We start from the raw sequence: 25,000 nt of genomic DNA on the forward strand, positions 1-25,000 counted from the left end.
GTATATCAAATTTTACGACCTCTAGGGTTTATTTTTTCCATCTCTAAAACAACAAAGATCGCGAATAGGTCGATTTCCATTTATGTATTCTCATTTATTAACCAATTTTAATTCTCCTTATAACAGAATCTATCTGATAGTAATATCATAATATTTGGAAGTTAAAACTCGCTCGTTTACGTGTTTACGTTAAAAAAAAAAAAAGAAAAAAAAAACAAGAAAGAAAAGATAAAAGAAAAAGGAAAGGAAAATAAAATAAAGGGGAGAAAGATAAAGATAAAGAGAGAAAAGAAGTGGGAGACATCGACGATCGGTAAGAGAAAGAGAAAAAGAGAAAGAAAGACGAGGATACCGAGACGACGTTGAACGATATTAAAAGAATAGTGACGGTGGTAGTGCGGTGACGACGACGACACGACGATGAAAGAGAACGACGAAAACAGAGTGACTCTACACGAATACAGTAGTGTTAGTTGAGAACTCTCGGTGGTACCACGGTTCGAATATAATATCGTAACGATGCCGGCGGCATCGATAAAAAGAAAAGACGAGGATTGGCGGAGGTGGTGTCATTAGCGTATTAACCCGGCGATCGTTCGAAAGGGGCCCTCACGTACGTGAGGCCTTAAGCGCGAATTAAGCACTCTTAATAATTACCTAAGCTCGATAAAAATCAATTAGACTCGTACGGAGCAAAAGTTTTTCTCGCTCTAGCCTGACCCTCGTTCAAACTATCGTTCTATTGTACATATCGTTATTTCTCTCTATTCTTCTTCCTCCTACACCTCCTTCTTCTTCTCCTTTTTCTTCTTCTTCTTCTTCTCCGTTCTTTTTATTTGAGATAGAGAGAGAGAAAAGAAATGATCCCGGGCAACGACGGTCTTCGGTCAGCGATCGACCCTCGAGACCGGCCGAGTTGTCCAGCCGCGTTATATCTAGTTTATACGACGTACATTAGGCATGAATGGCATCTACTCTGGCCAGTTGAATGAGAGCAATTTAACTTCTTTAGGTTGCTTAATCGGTAGGAAGTCACATCAACCACATAGCTGTATAACCGGTACGAGTCACCAATACACCCACATCTACAACACCAGTAGGCTTACGACGACGGCAGGGGAGTAAAGCCGGAAAAGAAAGACGAGATTTTCTGTCTCTGCCCCCTCCCTTTTCTCCACCTCACCATTATCCCCCATTTCGTACATACACGCGCACATGTTTCAAAAAAAAAAATTTGAAAGACTCCGTTTTCTTTTTCTTTCTAGATAAACTTTACGATCACTTGGCGTAGGTATTTAGAAGGGTAAGCAGGGGAATGAGATAGCTACTCGAAAAACATTTTTTGTGATTCTGTGTTTTCTACATCTTCTTTTTCTTTCTATCTCGTTAATCTTACGTTTCAAAATTAATTGCTCTTCACAATCAGTTGAACGATCATAAGGTCCTATTAATCCAGAATACTTAATAAAGATTCCATTCTTTTCTATTTCTAGTTGTCTTCTAATATCCGTCAAAAAGTTTTCCCGGAGATTAGAATCTTCGTTTTGAGGGAACGCAAGATCGAGAGAAAAAGAGAGGGAGAGAGAGAGAGAGACAGAGAGAGATAGGGAAAAAAGAAAAATCAACCTAGTCAATTTTAGGAGAGCGATCGAGCTGATCGACGTGTTGGGAAAGAAAATAAATCTTCGAAGGATATCCTTCGAGAGCGTAAATCCCAAGAGAAATCCTTCGTATCGAATTACATATGTGTAAGGTTCTCATAGGTCAAATCGAAAATCGATAAGAGCCGGACGCGATTCGTCATTTTCGATAGATCTCCCTTCTTTCTCTTTCTCTCTTTTTTCTCTCTTCTTCGATCTTGATCCATTTGTAAGAATCAAACAAACAAACTAACCAATCAACCAACCCAACTGACCAGCCGCGACCGACCGATCGACCGGCCAATTGACCCCTGCAAATTAAAATAGCCCGAGAACATGCTCCGACATTTTTGTGTCCCATTTGCGTTTACGGTGTAGCGCGCGAACGCGTACGTGAGCGTGCGGACGCAGGCGCGCACATGCGAACGAACTCCTGTATACACGTGTCCGTGATACCTCTTGTACTCACCATTATTTTTTCATAATAATCGTTACATTGTTCGTTATATAATTTCATAATAATCGAAAAAAGATACAAATAAGAAAAAGAAAGAAAGAAGCGAACAAAGAGAAGGAAAAAAAGGAATTACGATCAATTGTTTTTGTAATTTCATTAAAAAAGAATCATACGCATAAGCGCGCGCGCGTACGAATTGATTCTTACGATCCTTTTCCTATCGTTATTTATACGTAGAAAATTATCATAACGCGATAAAGCTTGTAATTTCGAAACTTGTACGAAATCGTTACGCAAACTTTTCCTTTGCGAAATACTCCTACTATACTTGTACATACAATCTATTACACGAATGGTTACAATAATGTCCATCCTTCCACCCCCTGCCCCCATCTTCACCACCCCGAGCTCTCCAAAGTGACATTCTCACGTGAAGTTGTTTGCCAAATAATTCCACGACACGCAGCTTTCGTAAAATTGAACTAATGACTGACCTTAACGAGACGTTTCCTACTTGGCGTATCACCGTCTTAACGCTATACGATGCACAACTTGATGGCTCGTAAGTACAACATCACGGTGTGCTAACGTGTTTGTACATCATCGAACCTTACTCGTCCACGTAAAATGCTTTTGCGTCCATTTGATGTGATTCGTAATGGTCTAGAACGACACAAACAAGATCTCTCTTTTTCTTTTTCACGTTCTCTCTCTCTCTCTCTCTCTCTCTCTCTCTCTCTCTCTCTCTCTCTCTCTCTCTCGCTCGCTTTTAAATCAATCGAATTAACCGCATCTTAATGTGAACTTTCATATTGAGAGACAATCTCGAACGGATGGATTACGATCGATACGTATTCTAAATTACTTCTATTATCTATATCTACATATATCGATTTTGAAATATTTTCGAAAAAGAAAAACAAAGAAAGAAAAAGAAAAGAAAAAGATGAAAAAAAAACTCCTGTTTCATGTACGAGATTGGACGCGTTTTCGTGCGCGTTACGTAAGTACAACGTGTATTTTATGGAGTAGCAAGTATGGAGGGTGTGGAACATCCGTTCGTTTTCCGTTACAGTACCGCCGACGATAATAATTACAAATCGGCTACAATACGATTTAAACGGCTCGTGCTGCTGCTCGCCTCCTGTCCGACGACCCAACTCGCACTATCTATTTACCTATCTACCTAGCTACCTTCGCTTGCGAATTGATCGTCCTCGCGAAAATGTTTTCCTAGATTTTCGAGCAGCGCAACGATCGTTGAATTACCTAACTGGGATATAGGTATATCCGATACATATATATCTCTAATCGAATGCAGAACCGAACTTGAAATAAATACTTGCACGTGTATTGTGTTTTGCATGTCGTGACGTATTCGAGAGAACCATTATCGCGTTCGCGATCATCGTTGGGCCCATCTTTCCAGTTGTACGTGCACGAATATATGCATGTATGTATGTATGTATATCAACAAAGTCACGTAAAATATTTCACTACCTAGAATGTTTATCTCAGATTTCCTTGAAATTGAACTAACGATGTATGTGTGTATGTATTCCTTTTACTAGAATTATATGTATATTCTATATATATAATATATATAATATATATATAATTTATAATATTATATATATAATTATATATATGTATTCTTTTTACTAAAATTTTTACGTTTCATATGTATATATTCATTATTTTACTATGTTTATGTGAGTATGTATTATTAAGGTAAAAAGAAAAAGTACATACTTACGTGAGATCGCGTATTTGAAATGAGAAGCAAAATGAATTTGTCAAAGAAAAATAATAATATCTCTTTTTTTCCCTTCGCTCCCCCATCCCGTTTTTCTTCTCCCTCTCCCCTCCATCTCTCTCTCACTCTCTCTCTCTCTCTCACTCTCTATCTCTTTCTATCCCCTTTTCTTTCTTTATGATAACCATAATATAATTTTACACGATAAACTCGTCAATCTATAGAGAAAAGAGAGAATAGACAGGTTATCACGGCTCATTTGTATAATGCCAAGAGAGAACACGTGACGTTCTGTTGCAGGTATAAATTGCACACCACCTGCGATAGAAGATTTTCCACATGATCTGTTTGACGAGGCACAGAGGCAAGGCGGTGCCGTCGTTGTGCACGTAATAGTGTCCCTTTATCTATTTATCGCATTAGCAGTCGTATGCGATAAATTCTTTGTACCTGCGGTAGAAAAAATATGTCACGGTAGGTATAGACCGTTCGATCCAACAACAAAATCTAAGACGACAAAATTTATTAATCCTTCTTAACACGAGTTTGCTCTCTCTCTTCTCTTTTTTTTTTTCTTTTTCTATGTATTTTAGCACTATCGATGTCAAAGGACGTAGCTGGTGCAACGTTCATGGCTGCGGCAACGTCCGCACCGGAATTATTCGTAAACGCGATCGGTACTTTTATTACCGAAGGTGACATCGGAGTTGGAACCATCGTCGGATCGGCGGTTTTCAATATTCTTGCTGTTCCTGCCTGCTGTGGGATCGGCGCAGGAATGGTAAAGACGAATTCTTAATCAAATATATTCGTTCCAATTCGAGGCTTAATACGTTTCTTCTTCTTTTTCTCTCTCTCTCTCTCTCTTTTCCTGTCCTTCTCTTTTTTATCTTTCTTTCTTTTTTTTTCTTTTTCTTTCTTCTTTTTTTTCTTGGGGGGGGGGACATCGTACTTCATACAGGTTGTCCCATTAGATTGGTGGCCCGTTAGCAGGGACTGCCTAGCCTACGGTGTAACCGTCGCCATTTTAATATGCATCATACACGACGAACGCGTCGAGTGGTACGAGGCTCTCACCCTGGTCCTACTTTATATAGTTTACATCGCTGTCATGTATTGGGATAAGTCATTTCAACGGTGTACGAGATTTCGCACTAACAACGATCAATTCTCGTCGACCGACTGTCACATCGCAACCGGTACGATGTTATATATGTGTATATATATGTATATATATACATATATATATATATATATATATATATATATATATAAGTTTTCAAATCCGCTTATCGTTTAAATTCATTTGATTATTCTAATGTTGTATCATAGATGCCGATGAGATTCATTTACCCAGACCCGATAAGCTGCAATCGTCCGGCGATCGAGTTGAACAAATAGCAACGATAGACGTACCGTTGCAAAATGGCGGGACCAAAGCACAGGAGGAAAATCCCGAACCGAGTAAGTTGAAAGTAAAAATTTAAAAATATCTCGGTGATATACCCTTTGATCTATATTTATTTTTTTAGATTATGAGTACGAGTTGTTAGTTTGGCCTGCACGAGGTGGATGGATCAGAAAGACAGCTTGGATTATGACCTGGCCGATTCATTTGATTTTCATGTGCACAATACCGGATTGTGAAAAGCCACGATTTAAAAATTGGTTCCCAGTTACGTTTCTTATGTGTATCATTTGGATTGGTTCATTGAGTTATGTCGTTGCCTGGATGATCACGATAATCGGTGAGTAATGATTTTCAAATTGATTATGAGAGATAGAAAAAGAGAGAGAGAGAGAGAGAGAGAGAAAGAGAGGGAAAGAAGGAGAGAGGGAGAGAGAAAGGGAAGGAGAGAGAGTGGGAGGGGAAGAAAGAGAGGGAGAGAGAGAGAGAGAGAGAGATAGTTGACAACAAGATAGCTTGAATCTCACAATTTTAACGACATTATTTTCAGGAGATACATTAAAGATACCAGATTCGGTAATGGGTATCACATTTCTTGCGGCTGGTACCAGCGTACCGGAAGCTGTTTCGAGCGTGATCGTCGCAAAGCAAGGTACGTAAAAAAAGAAAAAAAATTGTAGGATATTTGGGAAATGATGACTCACTTTTTTCTTTTCTTTTTTTTTAACGCTTCGTTAATCGTAAATTTAATAGATATCCAAAGAAAAAATCTATATTTATAAAGATAGATACATTAAAGATTATAGCATCGAGATAAAACTAAAAATATAATTCTAGATCTTTGTAAAAGAAAGAAGAAAACGAAAGATATCGGTAAAAGAATGTTCCAAAACTTAAAAATTAGAAATGGGGTATAGGGGGGAGAGGGAATATTTGAAAGGTTTCTTTCGATTTAATCTCGAGAATACAATCAGATCCAACTTGGTAAGTTGCCACCTATAAAATGTACACTTTTTTCCAGAGAAAGTGATCTATGAATTTTCCTAAAGAAATCTATGAAAGAAGAAGAATAGGTTCATTTGTTTGATCCATATTTTTTTTCCTTTGATAGACTCACCAGTTGACAATGTTATTATTAGTTCACTCTTTGTTTCAGGACACGGCTCGATGGGTATCAGTAATTCGATCGGTTCTAACACGTTCGATATACTCCTATGTTTGGGTCTACCATGGTTGATAAAATCCTCGTTCTCGCCCACACAACCTGGCAGACATTATATCAGCATAAATTCCGGTGGTCTCGAGTACAGCGCCATATCTCTACTATCGACGCTAATGTTACTCTACATCGCCTTCGCTTCAAATAAGTTTCAACTCGATAGAAAAGTAGGCCGCGCCTGTTTGTGTATGTACGCGGTCTTCCTAATCCTGGCCTCTTTGATAGAACTCAACGTATTCTTCATGGTTAATCTGCCAACATGTCAGAGGACGGTCAAATGATTGGCGATGATCGGAGGATGAACGGAGATCTACGATGCTCCGAATACACGATTGCACGTTAAAAGTACCGCGGGTTCTCTCTATCGCCGATACGTGATATCCGTGTGCGATATGATAATAATCGTTGGAGGGAGTGCTTATTTTCTATATAGTGTTGTTACATGGTCTCACCGTGCATACACACACACACACAGACACAGACACACACACACAATTACTACATATATACATGTACATATATATATGTATATATATATATGTTTATATATGATATGTATATATGTATATGTATATATGTGTATATACATATATATATATTATATTACTTTATATTATATATATATATATATATATATATATATATATATACTTTTTTCTTTTCTTTCCCCTAATATCGTCGTGATCATAAAACGATTTGTTGTATACGATGTCACGGCGCCATTCTTATCTCTCTATCTTTTTATCTATTTACCGTTTATCCATCCCTTTGTCGAAAATAGATTAACGAGTTTTAAATTAATCCCTTAGAGGAACGAACCACCATCACAATCATTACCACCACCATCATCTTCACTACCACCACCATGATCACCAACCAATATCACCACTTTACATTATCTTGTATTGTTCTTTATTTTTATTTTGCACAATCGTCGCATATTTACGCATTTGTAATCTCATTTTCTCTTTCTCTATTTCTTTTTCTCTCTTTCAAATGATATATATATATATATATATATATATATATATATATCATTTTAGCTTTCTCTAATCCCTCTTTTTCTCGTTATTTTTACGGCGCTTCGACAATACGTCCTTTTTGTATGCGAGAGTAATAATGACGCTAAATACGCAAAACAGTTATAGACGATCCTTGAAGCGCCGTCGCTCGAGGGCGAAAAGCTAATTCCGACCGAAGTTAGAAAGTAAGAGTATTAAGAGTTAACGAAACTAATCGTAAGTAATTTATCGAAACCTCTCTTCACTTCGTTTTATTTCCTAACAGTTTTACTTCTTCATACCAAAGTTATCATTTCTAACAAAATTGCATCCATCAAAATCCTTCCACGGTCAATAAAAAACAGCCTTTTCATTTTTATACAAAAAAAGGAAAAAAAGAAAGAACAAAAAAAGGATTGAAAGAAGAGCGTCGAAAGACGACCAATTTTCTACTTGCACGTTCGACAGGAACGAGAGTGTGGAAAAGACTGCCGCTTCCTATACACGTCGTTTTGTTGATATACATACATACATACATATATACATATATACACACACACATACACACATACACACATTCTATACTTAGGAAGGTTAAACAAAAGTAACAAAAACAGAGAAGGAATAATATAATCTCTGTCTCTTTCTCTCTTCGTCATTTCTCTTCGTGGACCGTGGTCGTTACATTTTCGAAGAACAACATATTAAAAACGAGGAAAACCAAATCACTGAATAAAAATGAATGAACACTAACACCTCGATTTTAACCCTAAGTAAGAAGAATCAAGAAAAATAAAGAACGCATTACATAAAAAAAAGAAAAAAGAAAAGATTAAAAGAAAAAAAGAGAAAAAAGAAATAGATTATTATTATTATTATTATTATTATTATTATTATTATTATTATTATTATTATTATTATTATTGTTATTATTATTAAAACGAAAAACAAAAAACAAAATCAAAAAAAGAAACATTGTATCGATATTTGCGACCGCAATTGTACCTACCTAGATAAATCACAACTTAAGAGTGTAATTAATAATCGATATAAAGTACTGTAATAAATTATTAAAAATTAAAAAAAAATACAAAAAAGGAAAAAAGAAAGAAAGGAAAAAAAAATGAAAAAAAACAGAACCGAGAGAGAGTTGTGCGAAAATTTTGCATATTCTCCCCATCAAAGTTACCCTTCTTCCTCCTTTTTCTCATTCTCTGGTCATTCCTCACGTCTAGCCGAAGAAGCACCCATTTGCGGGCTTCAACAAGGCCGCACGCCACTGACAATTGAGGACACTATGAAGAAGAAAGATCGAGCGAAGAAATATCTTCTCTCTCTCTCTCTTTCTTTCTCTCTCTCTCTCTCTCTCTCTCTCTCTCTCTCTCTCTCTCTCTCTCTCTCTCTCTCTGTCTGTCTTTCTGTCTCCCTCACACTTTCCTATTTCTCCCCGAAAAGCTTTCGAGATCGCATGCCGCAGAATCCATATTACCCTTGGCACGAATTCAATGACGTGCTCGCTTCGTTGCACGTACTTCCCGCTCTTCTCTGCAAGAGAGAGAGAGGAGACGACGTCTAACGAACGAACGAACGAACGGACGAACGAACGAACGAACGGACGGACAAACGAACGAACGGAACAAACGGGGGAGAGAAAGTCGTCCGCGAGCGGCCAGTGAAATTTTAGCAGCGAACCAAGCTGTTTTGCTCTATTTTCTTCTCTTTCTCTCTCTCTCTCTTTCTCCTTCTTTATCTATCTTTCAATCTATCCGTTCATCTCTTTTTCTATTTGTCTATCCTTCTATTCATTTCTTTTGTCTCTTTCGAATCTTCAATCTTACTTATTACTTTCTTATTTTCTTCCCTCCTCTTTTAATTCTTCTTTTCGATTTCTTCCTTCATACACTTTTCTTTCTCTCTCTCTCTCTTTCTTTTTTTTGTTTCTCTCTTTCTCCTGATTTTTGTTTTAAAAAAAAAGAAGAAGAAGAAAAAAAAAGAAAGATAAGTCGCGAGTTTCGTTATAGCGAGGACAGACCATATAGGATTAATCCGCAACGCATCGCACTAAAGAGAGTCTCCACGTTGTTCGAGAAACCATGGGTGTGAATGAATAACTACCTTCTCGAGAATCCTGGAGTTACCTGTTATATACATACGTGGAAAGAAATCTCTTAGGATATAACGTACGAGTGAGAGGGTAAGATAAGACGTTTTGTATATACCTATATATATATAGGTATATATATATATACACGCATACACATATATCCATACATCCATACATACATACATACATACATACATACACATACATGCATACATATATCATTTGTAAAAACTTGGAATAATGAAATATAGATAAAGAGATAAAGAAGACGCTTTTCACGTTTACTAGACGGTAACACGCTATTCGTGCAAGTAGCGCTAATCGATTCATCGGTCACGACGTCGACGTAGATAATCGCTTCGAAATCATACTACACGGAAACCTTTTAGGCAGTACTAGGGGGTAAATAAAAGTGGTAGAAGGCTGCTTGAAACTTTACATGCTGGAAAAGGCTGGAAAAGAAAGAGAAAGAGAGAAAGAGAGAGAACACGAAAGGTTCCGGTAATTTGCGATCTTCGGTGAATCGTTCGTTTCGCGATAAACTGTTGCGATTAAGCGCGTTAGAGAGTGTAACGATTAGAGGAAAAGAGAGAGAAAGAAAGAAAGGGTGAGAGAGAAAGAGAGAGAGAGAAAGAGAGAGAGAGCAAGAAAAAGGGAGAGAGAGGAAAAGTTAAGTCGATAAAATTGACGATTATTGGAAAAGCTTATTTCAGAGGAAGAGTGTCAACCGGATACAAGCGTTCAATAAGGAAAAAACGAAGCAAAACAAAAACAGAAAAAGAAAAACTAAAGTATCGAACGATAGCATAGAGCCCTAATTTCCAACGGAAGAAATATCGAACGTTTTCATCGATCGAAAAAGAGTTTCCAAGAGAGAAAGAAAGAGAAAGAGAGAGAGGAAAATATAAGAGGGTGGTTTGGAGGTAGAAAACGTGTACGGTAGGTCGGTAGGTCGACTCGGACGAATGAAGGCGCGCGCGAAAGGTTAGGTTAGGGTCGGTTGCGCGTCAGCGCAGCAGATCTGCAATGCGGCGTTGCCGATGAAATGGTTGCTTCGCCAAACCTCCCCCACCCTTAAACTTCAACACCACTACCAACCACCACCACCACACCACCGTAACAGTAGCAGCAGCAGCAGTAACAGTAACAATACCACCACCGTCACCACTACTTCCACTACCACTTCCACCACCAGTTCCACCGTCACCATCATCATTACCACTAGCCAGCACCATCATCACCGCCATCGCTATCATCTTTACCAAATAACCTCCTCTCATCTTCTCTTTGAACAGGATTCGCGTGTGCGCTGATGAAAACACGAACGAGCATACGTAACGGCCATCGCGTCATATCTAACTCTAAAGAGTGAAAGAGATAGATAGATAGATAGATAGATAGATAGATAGATGATAGATAGATAAATAGATAGATAGATAGGTAGATAGATAGATAGAGAGGAAGAGAGAGAGAGAGAGAGAGAGAGAGAAAGAGAGAGGAGAGAGAGACCGGAAGAAGAGACAAATTTAGCGAACGTAGCGCCTCGTACATATAGGTGTGCGTTTTCTACACCTCTCTCCTCCACCTCTATCATTTCCAAGCACATCCTCTTCTACCTCCCCTTTTTCACCATGCGCATAGACGAACGTGTGTAGTATCGGTAGTTCCTTCGCTCGTAGAATCTTCCTTCCGTTCCCTCTAATCGTGAGACCACGCGCGTTCGCAATCACGTGCTTGCTTACATCTGCTCTTTAAGCAGACTTTTTTTTCTCTATATATCAACGGACACTTTTTCTTTCAATTAAAAGAAAATTATTTATTTATTTCGAAGAGAATCCGTCTTTTTCGTCTCGACATTGTGTTCTCTTATCAATATAAGAGCACTATGTGTATATATATGTGTGTACATGCATATATATATAAATAAATATATATATTTATAAATACATATGCATATACATATATACATATATATATGTAATATATATACATATACATATATATATATATATATATATATATACACGTATACACATAGTGCTCTTTCTTTCATATAGTTGAGATTAGAAGTTAGACGTTCTTTTTAAAAAGCGCGTGCATATGAATTTACTTACTTGGAACCGAAAAAGGGGTAAGTAGTAATAATAGTAGTAGTATTACTAACAGTACTTATAACAGTAATAGCAGTAGTAATAGTAGTGTAATAATAATACTAGTAGCGGTAATCATGTAAAAGGTGTCCCTAAAAAGAAAGTTTTGCGAAAAAAAGAGAGAGAGAGAGAGAGAAAGAATGTATGTATATGTGTGAGAAAAGAGAGAGAAAGAGAGAAAAGTGTAGAACTCGAAGAATCGACTCAGGCCGACGACGCGCGCACAACCCTTCCCGATCGTCTCGGAAAAGTCGAGCGCCCACACAGATCCCGTACGAGAAACAGCCCTCTTTCCCCTCCAGTCTCCTCTACACTCACCCATCTGTCAATCCCCTCTCTCATTTCACCCCACCCCATAAGACGAATGGTAGCAGCAGCAGCAACAGCAGCGACAGCGACAGCGGCGGCGAGTAAGAGTATGAGAACTCGGTGCTGAGGTGGGGGTTGGCAGTAGGAATGGTTGACGGTGGAAATGGCGGGGAAGGGCCGGAAGGGAGGAGGGTGTTCATGGCGCTTCTACTCGAGGCGAGTCGAAACGAGCGGAGTGTGTGCAGTGTTGCCTACCACGCAGGGAGCACGACACTCGCCGCCGTTGCTCGGAACCCCCATTTCTACGAATCTTTCTGTTATTTTTTTTTTTTCATCACGAATTTCGGTGTGCTTTTTCTTTTCCACTTAACTTGTTGTCGTGTTCGTCCATAGTATCGTTCGCGGGAAACGAGCAATATATATATATATATACATGTATATATATTATATATATTATATATATTCATATATATATATATATTATTAAAACAAATAATAATCGTGTATATCGCATATCGGCCAGATAGTTTTACTCTCCGAAATTAACCCTTTCCAACTGACTTGTGAAAGAGAGAGAAAGACGGAGAAAGAGATAGTAAGAAAGAAATAAGGTTATATATATATATATATATATATATATATATATATATATATATATAAAATAAAAGCTTTTTAAAGGAAGGATGACCCTTGGAATCGCGTGGTTAACGCGCTTCGTGACGTCTCAATCCTCTCGTGCGTTCATGTAGGATTGAATTTTTCTTTCGTCCACAAACGGGGGAAGAGTTAGGTGGGTTGGTTGGTTGGTTGATTGGTTGGTTCGGCCGTTTAGAATTAATAATTTCGAAGCTGGAGCTGAAATCGGCACCGGTATCGAAGAGTGGAGGAGGAGGTGGTGCACCAGGAGCTGATTTCCTGGATTGGTCGAGCTAGCGAAGGAAACAAGGAGAGCTAAGGAAGAAGCCTTGATAAAAAGTAGAAAAGTGAACGAGGAAGAGGAAGAGGAAGAGGAAGAAGAAAAGAAAGAAATAGAAGAAAAAGAAAAAGAGGAAAATATAATAAAGAAACGTTAGTGGTTGTGACGACGCATTATTAGCTCGACTTTTCTAACGGGCCATTACTAATCGGTTCGAGTAATAGACATCGCGGATTTAGACACATATCTAAATGCTCATATCGATCATTCTCTCATTGTTAAAAAAATTTAAAAAAAATAAAATAAAAAAATAAAAAGAGAAAGAAAAAGAAAGAGTATATATATATATATGATATATAATATATATTTAATGAATAGATCATGCCATGCATTTGAATCAGAATTTATTATGATTTTCGAGGAATATCGAAAGAAGGAACGCAGAATAATGTTGATGATGATAATACGTATATAATATAATATACGTGTGTCATATGTATATGTATGAATATCATATCCCCCCAAGCTGGGAACGTAACACGTTCGACGAATGTGTTCTTTGATTTTACTCCTTTTTAAAACAAAATACGAGGTGCCTAAGAAAAGAAGTTATTCAATATAAGGTAATAAAGGAAAAGTAAAGTAAAAGTAGGAAGAAGATAGACAGAGAAAGAGAGAGAAAGAGAAAAAGACAGAGAAAGAGAGAGAGAGAGAGAGGGAGAGAGAAAAAGAGAAAGAGAAAAAAGAAAAGATTGAGAGGGAAACTAGTGCCTAAAAAAAAAAAAACAAAGCGTACGTAACGTAACGCTAAAAGTTTATTAAGGTACGCGTGATTAAAGATCACGAAATCCTCGTGATTCAAATAAAATTAAGCAATTAAGCCAATTCCTCCATCGAGACAAAATCTCATTGGTTCGCGACAATCGAAAAAGGTAAATTAAAAAGGATAGATAAAGGGAGAGAGAAAAAGAAAGAGAGAGAGGGAAAAACACTAAGAGATAGAACTTTCGTGGGTGGCTCTCCTCCGATCACAAGCAAAGAGCATAAAAGTCGTAAGTAATGTCACGACTAATGCTCTGTAATCTTGCGAATACGTCGACTGGAGGAAATGATACGAATAACAACGCGAATACGAACAGCAGCATGGAGGACGACGATTCTTATCCACTGCCAACGATCTATCGGTAAGTTCATCGATGGACTCGTCGATCTTAACGATTAATATTTGATTCATCCTGAATATCTGTTTGTAATATATAATAAAAAACGATAGGAAATATGATGAACGAGAAATATTGATTGGTTTGTTTATTATAACAATTAATACCAAACAAAAACAAATTTTTTTTTAATAACAATAATAAAAATAATAATAATAATAATAAAAGAATGATCTTCTTTTTACTAGTATCTTGTATAATAATGATGGTGATGATGATAATGATAATAATAATAATAATAATAATAATAATAATAATAATAACAACAACAACAATAATAGTAGTAGTAGTAGTAATAATTATAATTATAATTATAATAAATATATAATAATAATAATAATAATAATAATAAAAATAATAATAAACAAGAAAAAAGATAAAATTGTGAGAAACGATTAAGATGAATAATGACGGATGGATGGATGAAACGACACGTTTCTAAATTCGGATATCCGAGAAACGTTTAGAAAGGAGGGATTAGCTAGCTCTGGCAACGTCTGTTTTATCAACTTGAATAAAAAGAAAAAGAGAGAGAGAGAGAGAGAGAGAGAGAGAGAGAGAGATAGCGCTGCTTAAATACGTCCTGAGCGAATAATAAAGAGCATAGGAATATCGCTTCCGCACTGGTGACCCACATTAGAATCCTTGCGGTAGTCCCGGACTTTAAAGGGGCACAAACGAAGTCGCGCGTTTTCCTTCTCTATATTTTAACCACACATATACACATAGATATAGACAGAGAGATAGACAAGCATCTCTGCTTTTTTTTTCTAAAAATAAACAAAAGCTTTGTAAGACACACACAGAGAGAGAGAGAGAGAGAGAGAGAGAGAGAGGGAGAGAGAAAGAAAGAAAGAGAGAGAGGGAGAGAGAGAGAAAGAGAGAGAGAGAGAGGGAGAGGGAGAGTATACCCTTTTCTTAAGAGTATATATCTATTTATATAACAGTTTGATATTAACGTACACAACGATGTAAGACTTTAGCAGCAAAGTTAAAAGTACATGTATACAACGTTAAAAAGAATAATTTTTAAATAACGATTTATGTGTGTGTGCGTGCGCACGCTTGTGTATATACACATATATGTATATACGCGTAATATCCAATGATCGTGAAAATATTAGGGAACACTTTTTCAAATTACATAAATTTAATACTTAGGACAAGCTAAAAGACTAATCTAAATTTGTTTCTAATAAATATAAGAAATAATTAACGTGTGTATATGAAGTATATGTTTGTTGTTGTTTGTTATTGTTGTTGTTCTCGTAGTGGTTATAACAAATTTTAAACATTTTTATTCAAACATTTACACTAAAAAAAAAAACGAACAAACAAGAAATAGACAAAAGAGAAAAAAAAGGATATTTTGTTGTGCAATTTATTTAATTTAATTCATTTGAAGAAACATTCGAAGCATTTCGTTTATATTATCGTAAAAAAAAGTAAAAACAAAAAGAGAAAAGAAAAGAAGAAAAAACAAAAAAGAGAAGAAACTTATCGAATTTGAAAAAAATGATTGATTGTGCATATATGTATATAGATCATGGTATCTTCGATGATAGTAATATACCTGTAATACGTGATAATCATTAGTCTATCTATTTTCTATTATTTTTTTCAAAACAGCAGCAATAGAAGATTCCTTGCGCGTCGTTTGAACTTTTCATCATTTCATCGCATCGTTGTTTTGTTATTGCTGCTGCTGCTGCTGCTACTGCTGCTGTTGCTGTTGTTGTTGTGTTGTGTTGTGTGTCGTTGTTGTTGCTTTCTCTTTCTTTTTTTCCTTCTCCTTCTTCTTTCTCTCCTTCTCCTTCTTCTTTTTCACCTTTTCCTTCTTCTACTTTCTTACGACTTTTCTCGTAAATGAAAAGAATTGTCTCGACGAGAATCGATGCCTTTGCCGTTCATCAATTTCTTCGGTGTTGACTTTTAAGCATACTTTCTTAACGTTTCCGATGGATGAAAACGAGAAAGCCCAAGATAAACCCATAGGAGAGATTTAAAAGTCTCCGTATTCTTGAAAAATCAAAATCGCGTCTCTCCTTTCGATTAAAATATCCATATATACGTACGTATCCATATTTCTAGGCTTTTGAAAAAATCCTACATCTCTTTTTCTCTTTCTCTCATTCTCTCCTTCTTTTTCTTTCTATTTATTTATCTATCTATCTATCTTTGTATTACTTGTAGATTTACACTGAATAGAAAGATACACTCGCATGTGTCCTTGTCCATGTTTGTCGCAGGTGTCGTGCACCCATAGCCAGCTTGGATTGCATGGAAGAGTTCAACGGCGGTGGCGGTGGTGCGGAGACAGGCGTGCACTGCAGCAACACAGCGGGAACGAAAGAGCAGCTACTGACTAGCTGCATTGCTGCACAAGCGCAACGTCTACAGCATCCTTCGCCAGGTATTCGGTATCGCAACTTGGGGAAAAGTGGTCTACGTGTTTCCAATGTTGGATTAGGTACGACTACCATGATTTCTTTCAATTTTTTTTCTTTTTTTTATTGTTGTTTATTTATTTTTGTTCTCTCTTTAATTTTATCCATCTGTTTCTCTCTCTCTCTCGCATTCTTTTTTTCTTTCGTTCCAAAAAAATCTGAATGTCGAGTTATGACGGATGTTGGTTAATTGAATAGAAAAGAGAAAAAGAAATATAAAAATGAATGTATCGGAAGAGTCGTGTACTAGTTTTGACTCCATTCGATTATGATAGAATTGTCAAATGAAATTTTCGCCTCTCCGATGTTCGTTTTCTTTTCAATATGCCGCCTAACCAAACTGAAACACAAAGCTCGATAGAGCTTTCATTTTATATGCTCTTTCTTGTCTACTTGTGTATCTATTTGAACACGAAATATATCAAATTATTTATTTTCGCATCGAAAGAATACGTTTTCGGTACGCATGACGGGTTATGCGCGCGAGATAACGACGCGCTTTTGTCTCCCTCTGTGAAACGATGGGAAAGAAATGCTCGTGGCCTTAATTAGCGCGATATTGGGATGTAATTAATAGGGAGAGAGGGAGAGGGAGAGGGAGAGAGAGAAATGGAAGAGGAAAGTGAAGAGCAGAAGCGGAGGTAGCGAGATAGATATATAGATAGAGAGAACGACGATATCTCATTTCAAAGATATTTTTTATCGAACGATAACAATTTGATACCGTTACTATTATCGTCGGTACAGCTCTAATAGGATTAGACAAATACATTGTTACGAGATGTTTTCTCTGAAAGCATTAGAAATAGTCGTTCGAAATTCTGATAGAAATTCAATGAAAGGACTAATTAAATATTCAATCCCGACGTTCTATTTAATACATTTAAAAAAAGAAGAAAAAAAATTACAATTAAAATCAAAGTCAAATTCAAAATTAAAATAAAAATAAAAATCAAAACAAAAGTTTTTATTTCATTGAAGTAGTAGTCTGAATGGAAACAATATTGTAACATTATTTTACCGTCCTATGTTCCCTGTTAATTCTCCACACTATTTCTTTTATTTCTATTTTATTTTTAATGTATTCGTTGGTTACCAGGTACTTGGACCACTTTTGGTGTAGGGGGATGTGGCAACGAGGAAACCGCCGAAGCCGTTGTTGCTCTCGCATACGACAGCGGCATCAATGTGTTCGACTTGAGCGAAGCCCACAGCGGCCATCGCGCGGAAATACAATTTGGCCGGATTTTATTGCGTCGTGCTTGGAATCGCTCGAGCTACGTCGTTACGACAAAAATATATTGGAATACGAAGTAAGGCAAATTTTCTAACATTATCTATATGCGTGTGTATGTTGTGTGATTTCCACTTTCATTATATACATACATATATATATATATATATATATATATATATATATAATATTTCGACAAGAGTGATACAACGAAGTAGAGAATGAAAAAAATAAGTCGATGTTTCATTTTCAAGAAAAACAATTTTTAAATATATTTTTGGCATTTGAAAAAATAGAAAAATGATCACAGTATATTATAAAAAATACATAATAATTTACTTAAAAGAGCATCTTATTTATAAAGTAAAAATAAGGTAATTGAAATTTTTTACAATTTCTACGCTAATAAAAATTAAATTTGGTAAAAAAACATAGTTTCATTCTTATTTATGAAATTATTCGAAAGAAATACGTTACAAAAAAACAAACCAATACACAACATCATGATAGTAGCAACCAATAATTAACATTGGTTAAAGAGGAAATAAACAATAATTAACATTGCAAGTGTTTGTTAAGATAAACACGATTAGAATCACTTTTGTTAAATCGAAGCTTACATTAAATTACAAAAGTATCGAATAGATTACTTTTTTGTCTCGTAAAGTTATCGTTTCTTAAAAACTATATTTTACTTTTTTTTTTCACAAGAAATTACCATACCTTTTACTCGATTGTATCACTATTGTCGGTACATCCTATACATACATGCATGCATGCATGCATGCATGCATCCATACATACATGCATCCATACATACATGCATCCATACATACATGCATACATACATACATGCATACATACATACATACATACATACATACATACATACATACATACATACATACATACATACATACATACATACATACATACATACATACATACATACATACATACATACATACATACATACATATATATATATGTGTGTGTCTTTAATTTTTTGTGAAAAGCAAAAATCTGTCGAGCTTTTGAATTTAATGTTTGAAAACTTTCTCGTTATTTTGAACGTGGACTTTTAAACGATACGGTAATTAAATCGAGAGAAAGGGATACCCTACGAAAGCTGTTGCACGCTTGCTCGAAAGTTACTTCGTAATTGACTTTGGAAACGTACGGGAGGAGAAAGAGCGAGAGAAAGAGAGACAGAGAGAGAGAGAGAGAGAGAGAGAGAGAGAGAGAGAACAATGTCTATATGTATGAGAGAACGTGGAGAGTACCACGAAGGTGTCGATTTTAATTAGGGTACGCTTTCCGTCGAGATAGTGTTGAAAATTCGTTTTGATCCTGTCGTAACTGGAATATTTTATCCAAGAGAAAGAACTCTACCCATATTACAGTTCTACGATGACAATGTTTAAAGCACTTTAGAAATTTCTTATATATTCTCGTTTTTATTCTTTTCTTTCTTTCTACTTTAAGTTTTTCACATTTTTTCTTGAAATCGATAATATTCGTATAAATGTTGAGAACCTGAGAAAAAAAAGAAATTGTATGTCACTGTATCGCTAAAAATGTCGTACAAAGAAAAGAAAAAGGAGAAAAAAATTAATAAGAATATTTCATTAATTTTCTATAAAATCGTTCTATCTTGTTTTTTCTATTTGACACAATACTCCTTCGCGTCCTACTTGCAAAATGAAAGTCGTTTTTCATATGATCGAGCGTCTCGCGGAATCTTTGATGTAAAAAGAAAAAATAAAAAGAAAGAGGAGAAAAAAATAGAAAAAAGAAAGAAAAAAACAAAATAATATTAAAATCGAACAAACGCATATGCATGGAATATGTTATTATATATTATTTACATTGTTACATTAATTACCAACATCGTCACTTTGTGACTTTTCTTAAGAAAGAAAAAAAAAGAGAGAAGAAAAAAAGAACGTTTGTAATTAAATATGCTCGAATTTTTCAAATTCATATATTCGGAATTAGAATTCAATCGTATGGAAAATAACAATCATATAACTTATTTGTTTATACGAATTAATGTTTAAGATAATTAGAATAATTTACTATACCGATACGAAGTATCGTTCAAATAATCACATAGGTCATAAGATATATAACAATCATTCTCGCCTAACCTAACAGGATAGGCCACATGCATATACATAGATACACAGATATATATATATATATATATATATATATATATATATATATATACACACATATATACATAAATATGTTCTCCTCGATACCAGGAGAATGCATTCCAGTGGTGTAAATGCGTTCGATCGTACGGCTTAGGGTGGAAAGTAGTACGACCGAATGTCAGGTCGCACGCGTTAACCGCACACGTATGTATGTCAAACCGAATAACAGAGTATGACGCGTTAAACCATTGACAATTCTTGCGTTTTGTTCTTCGAACGTGGATAAAAAGAGAAATAGATAGAGAGACAGAGACAGAGACAGAGAGAGAGAGAGGGAGAGAAAGAGAGAGAGAGAGAGAGAAAGAGAGAAATAGATTATAAATGTTACGTATGTCTTCATTCTTTCTCTTTCTATATACATCTTATTTATCTTCGTCTGTCTGTCTTTCTCTTTTTCTTTTTCTCACCGTATGCTTTGAAAAGCTTTGTGAAGCTTATTGTTGCCATGGACTGTCCAGTTTAAACGTTCACATCGCCTCGCTGAGGACTCGTTTCATATACGAACACATACTTTCTCTCTCTCTCTCTCTCTCTCTCTCTCTCTCTCTCTCTCGACAAAGGTTCGAAATATGTATGTATGTATGAGAGAAAAGACACGACAAAAGGAGGTCGCGACGGCGGCGAAAGCGATCGATGTGTAGAGACTTTACGTTTCTTTCTCTCTCTCTCTCTCTCTCTTTTTCTCTTTCTGTCCCTCTCTCTTTCTCTTTCTCACATATACATATATCTTTTTTACATTTACTGAGCTTTTTCTTTCCCTTCCTCACGTTTTTTCTCTCTCTGCTTTTATTTAAATTTCATACGGTCATTACGAAATAATAGGAATTCGATAAAATTTTATGTTGAGATTTTATAAGCAAAAGAAATTATGATTATACGCACATAGATTTCTCTCTCTCTCTCTCTCTCTCTCTCTCTCTCTTTCTTTGTTTTGATTAGATCAGAATAAGTATATTTTTATGTTTAGTGATATGCATTTTACAAACATATAATGTTTGTAATATCACTTTCGATCATGATTGGAATGATCGATATGATAAAGAACAAATAATTTTCGACAGGACAGAGGGACGAGGACTATCGCGTAAGCACATTATTGAATCTGTGCAAGCGTCCTTGGTTAGACTGCAGCTGTCCTACATCGATATCGTCATGATTCACAAAGTCGATCCAATGTGCCCAATGGAAGGTAAGCTTCGAGACAAACGTTCTATGCTCTATCGATTCCACTTGCGCTCGTTTTCTCTTTTTTTCTCCTCTCTTACTCTCTCTCGCTCTCTCTTTTTTCTTTATTTCGTAGAAATCCACTTGACTCTATAATATTACTCAACTACCTATGTACGTACGTACAAAGGATTTAGATTTTAATCGGAGAATTTTCTACAATTACTACGGGTCACGTGCAAATTAAGAAAGAAAACATACGTGTGCGTGTATGTGTACACTTATGTATGGATTTATGTGCGTATATCGTATTAAGAACTCGTAAATTTGCAAAGATTCCTCTTTCGAGAGAATGAGAGAGTGAGAGTAGAGTGAGAGAGAGAGTATGAGTGAGAGTAGAGTGTGTGTGTGTGTGAGAGAGAGAGAGAGAGAGAAAGAGAGATGAAGTCTCTCTCTATATAGACGATCGTAAAATTACGCACGAATGCGTTCTAAATGTAAGATATAAATACAAATACGAGGTAAAGATATAAATAGTCTGTTAGTGAGAGAATTTCTGCCAGCACATGTGTTAACCACTCTTCTCCTTCATTTTCTTTGCGAAATTATATTACTCGTTAAGGATTTTCAAAATTCCCGCGCTATTTCAAGAGATATAAAAAAAGATACACACACGAGTTCCTATACTTATATGGAAAAGAGAGATAGAAAAAGAAAAAGAAAAAATTTTCCAATCGACCTATTAGAATAACATTGTATCTTTCATTTTCGTTATACTATCAAAGAGAGACTCATGACAAACGACAACGACGATGATTGTAATCGAGATACGTCGATATCTCTCACATCTATTTATTTGATCTCTTTACAGAGATAGTACGCGCCATGAATTACGTGATAAGCAAAGGTTGGGTAATGTACTGGGGTACATCACGATGGTCTCCTGTTGAGATCATGGAGGCCTATACGAATTGTCGACAGTTCAATTGCGTCACGCCGATTGTCGAGCAAGCCGAATATCATCTTTTCTATAGAGAGAAACCTGAACTATACATGCCAGAGTTGTACAATAAAATCGGTAAAGGAAAATTTTCTTATCTATCGAGAATACATACCTACATACATACATACATACATGTGCGAATGTATGTACATATGTAAACATTCTTTTTATCGTAGATCCTTCATCTATATATGTATATATATATATATATATATATATATATATATATATATATATACACACATATATATACATCTTTTTTCTTCTTTTTTTTTTCTTCCTTCTTTTATCTCTTTTAAGGTGTCGGTTTAATGGCATGGTCCACGGTCACTATCGGAATGGTCTCATCCAAGCCGGAAGATTGTGGAGTGTCCTTCCTTTCGAGGTCTTCTTACAAGGTAAACTCGAGCTCTTTATATCGACCGTTGGTAACTAACTCCTTAAAATACTTTCTCCTACTTCTACTCCTCTTTTTACTCCTTCTTATTCTTATTCTTCTTATTCTTCTTCGATCAATTCAGAGAATGTGAATTTACTTTCAGAATAAATATTCTTCCTTCAGTTGGACGGAAGATGAAACGCAGTCTTTGTATAAGGAGGTGCGTTTAATCGTTAAATGTCTCGATCTTATATTACGTAGGATCGGGGTTAGATATTCATGGAATAATTATATGAACAAAATATACAAATGTTTATATACACACACACATATGTGTGTGTGTATACATATGTATATCTATCTTCACTATCGTAGGAATATGCTTGGAAGGACAAATCGGCGGATGAGGAGACACGAAAATATTCAGATAAATTACGGGACGTATGTGCTCTTGCCGAAAGGCTCGGATGTTCCTTTGGACAATTGGCCATCGCGTGGTCCCTCAAGAATGAAAGTGTTCAGTGCCTTCTCCTCGGTGCGTCCAATATAGATCAGCTGTATGAGAGTCTTCAGAGTTTACAGGTAAACCGTTTTCGTAATTAAGTCGACACGAAAAATAAATTGTAATCAGTAGCTATACCTACCATGTTATTATGTATCATTCCTATTGTGTGTGTCTGTGTGTATATTGGATGGATGATACAACTGAATGTGTAGTAATTTAATATGTAAAAATAAGTCGAAAAAGAAATGGAGTAACATTTTTTTATATTTGAGAAAATCATGTTTGAAAATTTTCTCGAGTACGTGTAAGCAAATATTTGCACCAAATGATATTCGAATTTAAATGTTGTAATCTAATAAATAAGAAATGCCAATGTATGAGTAATTATTAATATTATTAACATTTTTAACATTATTAAAATTATTAATATTATTAACATTAATTACATTACATTATTGAAGAATTTGTTCGAAGCGATATTCTTGTTGAAGTTCACAGTTCGAGTGATGAAAACAGACTAAAGGTAAAAGAAATGAGCTATACCGTTGATGATAAAACATAAACGTTATAGAGCACAACGAATACGAAAGTATTTCGAAAAATAGTGAAAGAAAATGTTTGTAACGGATAAATAATTGAAGAAATAGTTCAGTATACAACAGAATTTACAAATATCATTTTCTTAGAAAATCAAAGGGTCTCAAAAGAAAAGATCTTAACTTCATTTTTTCGAGTTACTTTTACATGTAAAATCATCCCCCTTCCCTCTCCCCGTCTGCTTGTTCAATCGTCCCACGAATACATCCCATATATATATTATATTTCTGTAAATGTGTACGTATATATATGTGCACATGCGCGCGTACACACACACACAAACACACACAGTGTCTCGCCGAAAATTGGCCACCAGTATCATTATGAAGTCTAATGATTTTTTTCGGAACAGCTTATTTTATTTATATACATACATGGAATTATAATACATGCATATAAAAGCCATATAAGTTATAGCTATATAAGTTAACAATATAATTTAACACGTTGAATGCATTGTAGGCCACATCCGGTGGCCCACATCGAACTTTCTGTTCAGGTCGTTCCGATTATTTTGCATAATATGAAACAGGGTCATGAAATGCTTTATATTATCAATTTATTACATAATTATCAATAAAAATATAAATATAAACTAATAATTATATATAAAAAATGATATCACTCGAGTCAAAAATTTTTTTTCTTTTTTTATAATTTCTTTCATCCAATTCTGATTATGTACAATCACAATTTGATTTATGATATCATTAAAGTAGCATTATCGACAATTACAAGAATAAGTTATTGTTCTATCGATCTCTAACAGTTATTAGATATAAATATCTATAGTATATAACTATGTGACTATATACCATAGATATAAGTATTTACAAGTAACTGTCTTAGGTACGAATAGGTTTTCTTTTAAAGCCTTCTAAGTAAATTTGAATAGCAATTTTTAGCAAGTTGATTATTATGGTTTTGAATTCTCTATTGATCTGTTATGGAAAATTTTTTGATTTCCTCTTCCATTGATGGAATATTTACTTTTTCTCTTACATACCACAGTGCATTTAAATTCTTTATATGGGATTTTACAATTTATATTCCATAAGTCTATATGGACTTGGTAATACTTCCGTAGATTTCATTTATATTCTGTTTAGAGTTTCTATTTATCAGAGCAAGTTCATAGTTTTTCTACTAATTTTTATTTCTTTAATGTTCTCTTGAATATATATTTTCCAGTTTAATTTATCGTCCAAGGGAAAAATAATACGCGATAACGTATTTTATTTTCGGTATTTCTTTATTGTAAAATTAGAT

General features: G+C 35.4%; 3 protein-coding genes across 14 annotated transcripts in view; 2 read left to right on the top strand and 1 right to left on the bottom strand.

The window, feature by feature from the left end:
* LOC127064027 (sodium/potassium/calcium exchanger 4-like) overlaps nt 1-10,816 on the bottom strand; it is an 18,870-nt gene extending 8,054 nt beyond the window's left edge. The window contains exon 1 of one of the 2 annotated variants that reach the window (XM_050994504.1): nt 10,684-10,816. In XM_050994504.1, coding sequence (XP_050850461.1) covers nt 10,684-10,801 — 118 coding nt within the window. In that variant the 5' untranslated portion in view covers nt 10,802-10,816. Of the gene's footprint in view, nt 1-6,378; nt 6,396-10,683 lie in introns of those variants that run through there. The other variant, XM_050994507.1, reaches the window with a different exon arrangement.
* LOC127064028 (sodium/potassium/calcium exchanger 3) overlaps nt 1-13,782 on the top strand; it is a 16,294-nt gene extending 2,512 nt beyond the window's left edge. For 2 of the 10 annotated variants that reach the window (XM_050994517.1, XM_050994508.1), the window contains exons 2-11: nt 4,154-4,327; nt 4,447-4,634; nt 4,815-5,052; nt 5,186-5,317; nt 5,386-5,601; nt 5,812-5,913; nt 6,418-9,675; nt 9,874-11,484; nt 11,643-11,716; nt 12,713-13,782. In XM_050994517.1, coding sequence (XP_050850474.1) covers nt 4,154-4,327; nt 4,447-4,634; nt 4,815-5,052; nt 5,186-5,317; nt 5,386-5,601; nt 5,812-5,913; nt 6,418-6,761 — 1,394 coding nt within the window. In that variant the 3' untranslated portion in view covers nt 6,762-9,675; nt 9,874-11,484; nt 11,643-11,716; nt 12,713-13,782. Of the gene's footprint in view, nt 1-1,034; nt 2,660-4,153; nt 4,328-4,446; nt 4,635-4,814; nt 5,053-5,185; nt 5,318-5,385; nt 5,602-5,811; nt 5,914-6,417; nt 9,676-9,873; nt 11,485-11,623; nt 11,717-12,712 lie in introns of those variants that run through there. The other 8 variants (XM_050994510.1, XM_050994518.1, XM_050994509.1 and 5 more) reach the window with 8 other exon arrangements.
* A 155-nt stretch (nt 13,783-13,937) lies between these two features.
* Nucleotides 13,938-25,000, top strand: part of LOC127064029 (voltage-gated potassium channel subunit beta-2) — a 22,860-nt gene continuing 11,797 nt past the window's right edge. The window contains exons 1-8 of one of the 2 annotated variants that reach the window (XM_050994519.1): nt 13,938-14,144; nt 16,430-16,650; nt 17,727-17,940; nt 21,145-21,272; nt 22,119-22,325; nt 22,551-22,648; nt 22,793-22,849; nt 23,005-23,211. In XM_050994519.1, the coding sequence (XP_050850476.1) occupies nt 14,020-14,144; nt 16,430-16,650; nt 17,727-17,940; nt 21,145-21,272; nt 22,119-22,325; nt 22,551-22,648; nt 22,793-22,849; nt 23,005-23,211 (1,257 nt within the window). In that variant the 5' untranslated portion in view covers nt 13,938-14,019. The remainder of the gene's footprint in view (nt 14,145-16,429; nt 16,651-17,726; nt 17,941-21,144; nt 21,273-22,118; nt 22,326-22,550; nt 22,649-22,792; nt 22,850-23,004; nt 23,212-25,000) is intronic. The other variant, XM_050994520.1, reaches the window with a different exon arrangement.

This window comes from Vespula vulgaris, chromosome 5, assembly GCF_905475345.1.
Source record: "Vespula vulgaris chromosome 5, iyVesVulg1.1, whole genome shotgun sequence".
Lineage (NCBI taxonomy): Eukaryota > Metazoa > Arthropoda > Insecta > Hymenoptera > Vespidae > Vespula > Vespula vulgaris.